Source organism: Conger conger, chromosome 7, assembly GCF_963514075.1.
Source record: "Conger conger chromosome 7, fConCon1.1, whole genome shotgun sequence".
In the NCBI taxonomy this organism is placed as follows: Eukaryota; Metazoa; Chordata; class Actinopteri; order Anguilliformes; family Congridae; genus Conger; species Conger conger.
Genome location: NC_083766.1, coordinates 43,942,105 through 43,953,771, shown reverse-complemented (window position 1 = coordinate 43,953,771; position 11,667 = coordinate 43,942,105). Strand labels below are relative to the sequence as shown.

The 11,667-nt window shown below is 38.2% G+C and overlaps 1 protein-coding gene across 2 annotated transcripts in view; it reads left to right on the top strand.

The window, feature by feature from the left end:
• The first annotated feature begins 408 nt into the window (after positions 1-408).
• The window catches only part of dtx2 (deltex 2, E3 ubiquitin ligase), an 89,419-nt gene continuing 78,160 nt past the window's right edge, over positions 409-11,667 (top strand). For both annotated transcript variants that reach the window (XM_061247767.1, XM_061247766.1), the window contains exon 1: positions 409-1,761. In XM_061247767.1, the coding sequence (XP_061103751.1) occupies positions 1,443-1,761 (319 nt within the window). In that variant the 5' untranslated portion in view covers positions 409-1,442. The remainder of the gene's footprint in view (positions 1,762-11,667) is intronic.

The following is an 11,667-nucleotide window of genomic DNA, read 5'->3' as shown; positions in this document are numbered from 1 at the left end:
TGCTGTCTAAAAAGGCAGACAAATGTATTTGTTACATTTCTAAATATGATTTATTCTCATACTGTTGCGTCTCTCTGTCCCTTTGACTATGTTGTACTTTGAGCTTTTCTGACTGCCACCACAGTTGCTGCTGCCAGCCTGCCACCCAAGAAACGTCTTCTCTGATTGATGGAACTCGCTTTAGGATTGTGGGTAGTGTAGTACTTCATGTTTTCGGAATTAAAACGCGATAAAACGGTAATAATAATAATTAAAAGACGTATGGGTTCTAAATGAACATATACAGTCGTTTCACAATCTCGTAGTTCATCGTAAGTCTACCTGTTACGATTAATACATAATCATACCCGGATCAAATTCCAATAGCAAATGTGAATGGCATTTTTACTTCCGGAACTAGCTCGCCTGCCTGGCGTTATGTACGCCAAATGACAGTAAACGTACGGACACAGCCCGAGTCTCGTATCTTCCCTCTACGTAGAAAATCTCTGAGTTACTCGCTTTGGTTGGGGGCTGTTTCGTTAGATATGTTTATCTATACCATATACTTTAGAAAAAGGAGGTATATATACTTACGCAGAGTTACGCAGAGTTTACCCAAGACGGAAAGTCCTCAAGTGTCTCGAATCTTGGAGGTATCTGGCTAACGTTAGTCATCAAGTTGTTTTTTTATCAAAGCATTTAGTCTAGCTAACGCAAACTTGGCTTTTATTTAATTTGGCTCGCTTTCGGTCTGGACGAGTAACCTAACATAGCTAACGTTGAGCAGCAAACGTTCGCCATTTAGCTGTCATGTGGAATTAGCGACGCTAATCTATCGAAGTGTTTCCATGTTAGCTATTAGTAATGTGCAAATTAAACCTGCGGATTTAGCTAACGTTAGCAAATTAGCGAACTAGGCTACAGCTCTATCGTTTTGACATTGACGTAGTTACACGAATGTAGCACAATTATGATATTCTACCTGCAGTCCTTGTGTAGAGGAATTTCGGTGTTCGGGTAACGTTTTTACTTGTAACGTGACGTGTTTCAAATTGTTTTCTTGGTGCATGATGTATTACGCTATAATTAGCTAATTAAGTATATCGCTAGCTAGTTAGCCACGTAGCCTAGCTATGCCGTCATCCAAGTGATTTAGCTAATGTTCACAAATTAAATACTTTATCTGGCTAACGTTACTCTTTTGAGATCCAACCTAACACGCTGCATCTGACTGCAACGACTCACTGTGACGTAAGCTAATTGGCAGCTAACTACAAACTAAACTATGGTTGTAGTGCTAGCTAGTTAGCTGGCTTCCTAAAAACACAGAAACACACCCGTTAGCTTGCTTCCTAGATGGTGTAGCTAGCGCGATCTAAGGGAAAACTAACGTTAACTCGGGTGACCACTCCGGTTAGCAAGCTAAAAAGGACACCACCTGTTCAGAAATTTAGTTGGGAATGGCTACAGCTTCAGGATCTATACCGGGGGTAAGCGGGGCTTGGGCCGGACCTCCTCCAACTACAACGTCTCCTGGTATCATTACTCCTGGGCAGTTACAGCCTATGGTAGTTGTCTGGGAATGGCAAGATGATGCAGGATTCTGGCGGCCGTACAGCGGCAAGGTGAGCTGCTATATCGAGCAATGTCTTTTGCATCAACGAGGACTGAGGAGTGTGGGACCAGCTTCCACAAGCATTTCTTTGGGGCAGTCAGACCCCAGCTTGGCCTCTTACATCATTGACATCCCAAGCCTCAAACAGTTCCGCCAAGATACTGGTAAGTTTTCTAATGCTAGCTGACTACATTAACTAGACTCCTATTCTAGTTAATTAGGTACACGGAGCATAATGCACATTAGCTCTGATCTGTATGTTTACAGCATTCATACCCTTGTCTGTGGAATAGGAATCCACAGCAAACTGCTTAGGTGCATCTAAAAAAAATAGAATTAATTTTTTTCTGCCATTTAATTCAAAAAGTGAAACTATCATATTCTAGATTCATTACTCATAAAGTGAAATATTTCAAGCCTTTTGTTTTAATCTTGATGATTACGAAAAATCATGAAAATCCAGTATCAAAATAATACAGAAATGTTGACCTGAAAAGTATGTTAATTTATGCACTCAATACTTGGTCGAGGCTCCTTTTGCACAAATTACTGCATCAATGGCATGGAGGCAATCAGCCTGTGGCACTGCTGAGGTGTTATGAAAGCCCATGTTGATAGTGGCCTTCAGCTTGTCTGTATTGTTCAGTTTGGTGTCTCATCTTCCTCTTGATAATACCCCATAGAGAATCTATCAGGTTCAGGTCAGGAGAGTTGGCTGGCCAATCAAGCACAGTAATACCATGGTCAGCAAACCAGTTACTAGTAGTTTTGGCACTGTGGGCAGGTCCTACTGGAAAAGGAAATCAGCATCTCCATGAAGCTTGTCAGCAGACCGAAGCATGAAGTGCTCTAAAATCTCCTAGTAGATGGCTGCGTTGACTCTGGACTTGTTAAAACACAGTGGACCAACACCAGTAGATGACATGCCGTCCCAAATCATCACTGACTGTGGGAACTTTGCACTTTGTTGTACGTCGTTCTGGATAAGAGCGTCTGCCAAATGCCATTAATGTAATGTAATGCAACTTCACACCGGACTTCAAGCAACTTGGATTCTGTGCCTCACCACTCTTCCTAATGAAATGCAAAATTGACTCATCTGAAAAGAGGACTTCGGACCACTGAGCAACTGGCTTGACACTATGAATGCGACTCTTGTAGCCCACTTCCTGAACACGTCTGTGCCTCTAGACTGACCCCCAAGTTCTTTAATCGGCTTTTCTTGACAATCCTCGCAAGGCTGCAGTCATCCCTGTTGCTTGTGCACCTTTTACTACTGCACTTTTCCCTTCCAGTCAACTTTCCATGAATATGCTTTCATTCAGCAGTCTGTGAACAGCCAGCCCTTTCAGCAATGACCTTCTGTGGAGGGTGTCAATGAGTGTCTTCAGGACAACTGTCAAATCAGCAGTCTTTCCAATGATTGCCCGACCAAGTATATTGCCCGAGTGCATAAATTAACATACTTTTCAGAAGGTCGATATTTCTCCCATTAAATCCTTTTTTTGATAGGTCTTATGTAATATTCTAATATTTTGATACTGGATTTTCATGAGCTGTAAGTCGTAATCATCAAGATTAAAACAAAAAAAGGCTTGAAATATTTCACTTTACATGTAATGAATCCAGAATATATAAAAGTTTCAGTTTTTGGGAAAAAAAAAAAGAAGCTTTTCCACAATATTCTAAATTTGAGATGCACCTGTATATGTAAGTATGATATTCAATATGAAGCCAATGTTCTTTGTCATACAGTGCTCTTGCGATTCCATGTTGATATTGTTTCGGTGGTAGCCAGCATGTGAATTGAGACAGGCTATCAGTATGATCACCAAACAAAATTTGCTAACGTAACATAGCCTACTGCCTTGATTCAAAGATTGGAGTCTTCCATCATCTTCTGTACAATATGAACAAACACCAAACTGCTTAGATAGCTGAGTGTTTATGTCACTAGGTGATAAACTAATAGTCATCATATATTTCAGTTGTTGCAATTGGCTAAATTGATATAGCTGCCAGTGTCTGAATTACTGTTAGCATATGCTAATTTGACTTATGCACGTAATGGCGCTGGGAGGAGTTGGAGACTGGTGTCCTCATTCTGCCACCAAACCCGCCTCCAATTTTCAGTTCTCCTCCAATCAATATCCTTTTTACACAGTGGTGCACATTAGGGCTGCTACTAACAATTATTTTGTTATCGATTAATCTGTCAATTATTTTTATCGATGAGTCCATTGATCTAAACCAATAATTTACTGGGGGGGATCTTATTCAATTTGCTGTTGAACATTTCATTTATTGACATGTTTTTGAAGTGTGGTAGAACTATCCTTAGATCACTTGGGTAAGTTGCCTCTCTGCCACCACCTGCTGAAGACCCAGAGTAGACTACATTTCCATTGCAAAGACGGCACATAAGTAGAATCAGAGACGTTATAAAACTAACCTTACAACTGGTTAATTTAACTTTAATTATAACAGCTCTGCTGATGTTTCCCTTACAAAACACTTGATCGCTGATGCCATTTATGGAATTTAAAACCGTGGCTTTGTAACGTTAGTGGCTGTATTTACATTAATATGAGAGCTCTAGCTAGCTATTAGACGTGTGGGGTTTTAGGTGAATTTAACTAAAATCACGTGATCAACACATTATAATTGAATACAGCTCATTCAGAGACGTAGAAGAGAATAGAAGTGTTGACAATGTTACAGAGCTATAATAATAGCAAGCTAGATAACCTAGCTTGGGTTTTTTCGAGTCTCTCCTGCACTCTCAGCTGGGTTTGTCGCAGCCATGTTCAAAACAGTGACGCGTCGGTCATGAATATATAAATTGACTGAATTAAATGGTCGTCATCGACGACGTCTATTAATTGCTGCAGCCCTAGCACACATCCTCATTTCACGTCAGTCAAATCGACTCCCAGCCCTTCCAAAATTCTTCCTAAATATCTGTTTTACTTGTGTAAAAATACATGTCATATCGTGGAAGGTACTGCTGCTCTAACTTCCATTTAAGCTTGTCTTTCAGGTCTTGAATGACCCATTGAGGAGATTGTACTCTACATCTGTGGGAAAGCTTTTCTCTAGCTTTTCCACAAATGTTTATAAAATGCAAATATTGTTTGTGGCAGCTCAAAGTTTTATGAAGTTTTCATCTGGGCATTTCCAGCTTTACAGATATGTCATTTGAATCCCACAGAAAAATTACTCCTCTTGCATGATACATTTCTTTTTACTGCATTTTATCATAGCAACCACTTTGCTGAGGGGAAGGGCCAGAAATTATATCTAAAAAAATATTAAGTCAGGAAAAACGGACAACTTTTGTTATGGCCGTGACGCAAAAAGACAAGTATTTTGGGGAGACTATACGCTTTATACAAACTGAATTTGAAAGTCTAATGCAGAAAGTTTGATATACAGTACTGTGCAGACGTCTTAGACACCCTATACTTTATTAATATATATATATATATGCTTATTTTTATGTGTGTTAAGAACACATTTGAGATTTCCAAATATTAATTTTCCGAAAGATTAAATTTTACAGACTTTCGCATTTAATAAAAAAAAGTTACATATTACAATTGACTACTTTTTTCATGAAAACTTGATCAAGGCTGTCTGAGATCAGAAGCAAGGAGCCAGTCAAAGTCTGCAGAAGTTCTCTAACATGCTTGGAACAACCTCCCTGCTGATTGTCTTAGCCAACGCTGTCCTGCAGTTCTATATCTCGGGGAAGTGATGGAGTTTTTACAGTTTTTATATTGATTTTATTCAGTTTTTATCTATTCTACCAAATTAATAAAATGTAATGCCAAATGTATGGTACGTTTATTTAGTACCTTTAATTATTTTTGAAAGATCTTATCTGTACAGAATGTTGTACGCAAGGTGCCTAAGACTTTTGCACAGTACTGTACATAAGATAAAAATTATATATTTGTCTTGATTTCGAGATGCCAGCGTTATGGATGTGACAGCATTGCATTATGGATGAAATGGTCTTCTGAAATGGTTCTGGATGTTTTCAAGATGGCCAGGAAATAGCATTGTCTTCAATGGTAATGGGACTAACAAATCAATTTCTAAGCATTTTCCTGTTAGCCTTAAAGCAACTAACCACCGAAAGGCAGAAGCTGAAGATGTAGTACAGACCTGGAAAAGAATCACTAGAGAAGATATGTGACAAAGTAGTAAACATGACTACTTTATTTTACATAACCTTAATATGTCCCAAAGTGGTACAATTTCTGTTCTTTTGGCTCTGTACTCCAGCACATTGGATTTGTCATTAAACAATGAATATGAAGTTAAAGAGCAGACTCATCTTGAATATGAGGCCATATTGGGTGATCCATGTAGGAATGACATCCCTTTTTATACATAGTCTCTCCATTTTAGGGGACAAAAAAGTAATTGGACAGCTGGCTTCTTCACTGTTTCTGATTAGTCAGATGTATTCAATTTGGCTGTAACAAAAGCTTTCAACATCTAGTCTTGATTCTAGGCTTTTGATTGCCTTTGGAGTCTGTTATCAGTGTGTGTCAACTAGGGGTGTGAGCGGTTACATTTTTTAATGGTTAACCAAAACTGAGAACTTTTTACAAAAAATGACTAGCCTAACCAATCGCCTATTCTTTTTTTTCTAAAGCTGAAATGGTAAGCTCAATTTAAAATAAATGCTTTCACCACCATTGACAAAATGCACAATCGAAATAAAGATTCTGGCTGCGTAATGACTTCCTTTCAGGCTTTACATTCTAACCTAGCACTCGACAAGTTGATCCTAGCAAGCAATATTTGGCTATTTTAGTGGGTTAAGAATGCAATCATTTTATCAAATCATTTCTGTGTTTTAAATATGTAGCTGTGGTTCACTTGTGGCATATTGTATGGCATTCCTTAAGGGTCACAGAGGACTGTGTTTATTTGTTCAAACGCAAATTCAAACTACCGGCAAACTGAACATAGCTTTCCACTATGCCATATACAGTGGGGTCCAAAAGTCTGAGACCACATTGAAAATCTGGGGTTTTTTCATGTAATCCTGGAAATAAACAATTTTAGAATTTAAGAAATTAAATCAAATGAAGAACTACTCAAAGGCCAAAGAAGAGCAAGGAGTGCTGGACAATCCGTAATCACCTGACCTCAAGCCCATTAAACTTTTATGGCGGCGCTTGGAGACTGACAAAAACCAAGCATTCAGTTACATCACAAGATGCTCTTTGGAACATTGTCAAATAATGCTTGGATAACATGAATGATCAGGTTTTGCACAAATTTGTGGAGTCCCTGCCATCTTGAGTGCATGTTGCCATTAAAGCAAAAGGTGGACCTACTAGGAGTGTGAACGGTTAAACGGATTTGTAACCGGTTTACAAAAAATTGATAACTGATGACCGATATTTTTTTCTGAAGGTGAAATTTTAAGCTCACTTTAAAATGAATGCACGTTCATCAACCAGACGTATTATTGCAGTTCTAAACTAGCAATCGACTAGCTTCAGTATTTCGACAAGCAATCTGGCCATTTCCAGGGGTTTAAAGTGCAAACACCGCCGGGAATTGAATGCCACAGTATTAGAGTTATCAAAGAATTTCTGTAGCTTTTGGTTGACTTCTGGCTTATTGTAACATTATGTTGTTTCTTAAGGTTCACAGAGGATCCGTGTTTATTCGTTAGCATGTGAATAAACACGGCATACTACCGGCAAACTGAACGTAGCTTTCCGCGACATAAAAATAAACAAAGCAATACACCATTGCACAAATGTCGCACGAAATGTTACAACACGCTGTTTACATTCAATCCACAAGCTGCAGTCATACAAGCAAGCTATCTGCGGCCATTTCAGAGGGTTAAGAATGCACCACGAGGAATTGAATGCTACAGTACTATAGTTGTCAAATTATTTATGTGTGTTTAAATCTGTAGCTGTTAGTATAGTTATGGCTTATTCTATGGCGTTTCTTCATCCGTGTTTATTCGGTGATATGCAAATTCAAACTAGCGGCAAGTCGAACTTCGTTTTCCACTATGCAGTATCTACATAAGAATAAATAAAGCAATACATTATTATTAGGCTATTTATCCATCCTATATTGAAAGCGAAAATTCCCAACTTTCAGCGAAAAATGGACACTATTGTCCCACGGCATATAAAATGCAAGTTTAACGTTACATTCAAATATATCAAATTGTACGGAGACCTGCATTGGCATGTAAGTAAAATCATTAGACCAGCCGCCTATTGTAAAATAGACCCGGTGTTATATTATATCAGCCATTGCGTGGCCAGGGAATTTTGAGTGCACAACCCCGTCTGTAACAAAGTTGTTAACAGCAGCATATTTACAGATTTCATGCCAATCAAGTCGATCAGGCAGAAGCCATAGACAAGAGTGCACAACGTCAATGTCAATGTAAATATTTAATTTGGCAATTAGGCTGACTTACTATTATTTGAATTACATTGTTGACATTTAACTATTGAGATGGCTCAAAATAAAGTTAAAATAAAATAAAAAATAAATAAAAGATACGACCCCTAGCAGTCATAAGCTGTATCGGTTAACCGTTTAAACCGATTACAAAAACTGATGATAATTCGCATCCCTAAGACCTACCAAATACTACCAAAAACTTTTCACTCAAATTGTTAAATAATTAGTAATTAAAAACTTGTATTATATTAGAAAAGAATGCAAAATAGAAGCATTTTCACTAGTGGTCTTAGACTTTTTGACCGCACTGTGTATAAAAAAAATAAAAATAAAACCCTAGATCATTGGGCAAATGTTGCATGCCACATTACTAAGTAGGCAAGTTGAAAAATAAAGCCTATAATTATGTGACACCACTGCTCATAATTGTATTCATTCCAACAATTATATAGATTTTTTCAAACATACTTAATTGTGCAATCACTATCGAATGCTTTTTTAACGTGTTATATTCTGTATGTCTAATGTTGGCCAGAGCTAACTTGCCTACATTTCCCACAACTGTGTAATTTAATTAATCTAAAATCAAGTAGAATTGTTGCCATTAAAGAAAAAGCCATAGACAAGTAGCCTGTCACGTCCATCGGATATTGAAAGCGAAAATGCCCTGTTTTAAATGGTCAAAATTCATCGTGTCACCACAAAGATTGCCCTGCACCATATAAAATCAAATACATTGGCAAAGTTTACTGTTACATATAAATATAAGCCATTGTATAGAAATCATTGGCATGAAAGTAAAATGATTAGACCAGTCGACTAAGGTTTCAGTATAAAATTCCCTGCCTAAAAAAAAAAAAACAGATTCATTGTGTTGCCAAATTGTGTCACGCAAATATCGGGCATTAACGTGACCATGGAATTTTGAGTTCACAACCCTGTCAGTTGTTCTTTGTTCAACAATCTCAATCGCTGCAGAAAAGTTCTAATTTTAACCGATGCATTCTAAAGAATGACACAGGACCGACGAGCATGCCTGGACATAACCTACACGGCCTTAACTACAGACTGCTGGACATCTGTGAGCATGATGTCAATGTACTAAATTTAAATCTTTAATTCGGCTATTGTCTGACTTACAACATTGACATGTCAATGAAACGATTTAAAATGGCCCAAAATAAAGTTTGAAAATGCAATACAATTTTTGTCAGTTGGCTTCTCTAGTCAGCCTAGCAGTCATAAGCAGTGTCAGTTACATGGTTAACTGTTTGAAAAATGGGATGGTAACCAGTTACAAAAATGATGATTTGTCACATCACTACTTTCCAGGCATAGCCAGTATAACTTAGTATTAACTGTGTTTGTCAATTTGTGTTTCTGTTTGTATTTATTTTTAATCATTTGAATGCATTCCGTTAGCTGTGTACTTCTGTGAATCAGTTTGTGTATGTAGAGAGGTAAAATATACATATCCTCTCTCCCTCCTCACAGCTAATCCCACTCAGAACCTTCAACTAATGCTAACTTTACCCTTTTCTTGCTTTGCTCAGACAAAAGATGTGTGCTTACATGCATGCATGCACACACACCTCTCACCAATCTCTGCCTGCTAGCTTAACCCTTTTATGTTCTGTGTCTGTACGTTTGTTCAATGCATTTATTTTATTAAGCCTGCTGTCTGGTTTGAAGTCTGTTTTGATGGCGTAAACATGACTGCCAAGTCAAATCAGTCTTTTGAAGAATTTAAAACCCTCAGGTTATCAATTATATTTAACCATAATATTGTTAATTATTATTATTCATTTTACTTCAACATTTTTGGTTAGATATTTATAGTAATTTTATGAGTGATTACTTTTTGCAGTTATACTGCTACCCCACATAATTGGTGCCCACAGAATTATTTAAGACAGAAACGGTAATTGTCAATCCTTGCAATTCTACACTGTCGGGGCATATGACCTACTCCATGTACCCATTAGTCCCACTTCTTTAATACAAGCTGTCACTCACATGTGACTGGAGCTATTTAAATATTTGCACACAATATTCTAAGCGTGGACTTGTGGGTGCACTGTGTTGAAGCCATGCTGAAAGACACATGGGCAATTCCACAGTAATGTGAACCTGAACATGAAAAAAAACTACTTTTACGTTTACTCTTAGGATTTATATTGTGGAGTACAAACTTAATTTGGCCATTCTATTAATGAAATGGCATCTTATTAACAAAAATAGGTCTGTCAACTACATGTAATGGATTTTAGAAAGAGCTCACTGAACTTTTTTTCACTAATCTGCCCCCTAGTTTATTTCTTTAATGAAATTGAGGTAAATAAATAAATGAATCAAGAGGGTTGAGTTTTAATTGGTAATTGTAGAATCTTGTCAAGGCTGGCAGCAACCTCTAATGTAACCTCTGTCTGTTTTTGAGGAAATATTTCTGTGAAACAGACGTTTAAAATAGGATTGTATTAAAAATGTATATGCAAAGCTAGCTTTCATGGAGGTGATCTATGATCTACAGTTCCCTCCAACATTATTGGAACAGCAATTCCTTTGTTTTTGCTATACACTGAAGGCAATTGAGTTTGAGGTCAGAAGATGTACACAAGTTGACGAATCTGAATTTCAGCTTTTATTTCCTGGTACTTTTATCGAGATTTGTAAAGAAAATATACATATATGTGTATATATACACGTGTATATATATGCATGTATTTATATATACGTATGTGTACGTATATATGTATATATGTGTATGTGTGTATATGTTACATTACATTGCCCAACGGCTGTGCGGATCTTATTGTGGCTACACCGGGATTTGAACCACCGACCCAGTCATTCACCTTAACCACTATGCTACAGACCGCCGTGTGTGTGTGTGTGTGTGTGTGTGTGTGTGTATATATATGTGTATATATGTATGTATATGTGTGTATAAATGTATATGTATAACTTAGAACATATGAGACCACCCAATTTTTAGGTGAGCAAAAGTATTGGAACATGTGACTGACCGGTGTTTTGCCCAGATCTGATAGATTGATTGGTTAAACAATAAATAGTTCTGAACTGGTTTTAGTCTTCCTTCTCCCAACCCTCTCCCCCCGCTGACCCTCCTACCTTCCCCAACTCCCTAGCCTCCTTTCTCCCCTCTCTGACTGCGACACATTGAAACTCCTTACATCCCACCGCCCGGCCACCTGTCCTCTTGACCCCATCCCCTATCCCCTTCTACAATCTATATCCAATGACATTCTCCCTTTTCTCTCCTCTCTAATCAACACCTCCCTATCTTCCAGCACCATGCCCTCTTCCCTGGAGTCACTTCCCTGCTCAAAAAACCTACTCTTGACCCCTCTGCTCTGAGTAACTACCGGCCTGTCTCTCTTCTTCCCTTTCTCGCCAAAACTCTGGAACGGGCGGTCTGCTCCCAACTGTCCACTTATCTTCTTCACAACAATCTCCATGACCCCAACCAGTCCGGCTTCAAGAATGGCCACTCCACTGAGACCACCCTGCTCGCGGTCACTGAGGCACTCCACTCTCCTAAAGCCAAATCCCTCCTCTGTCCTCATCTTCCTCGACCTGTCGGCCGC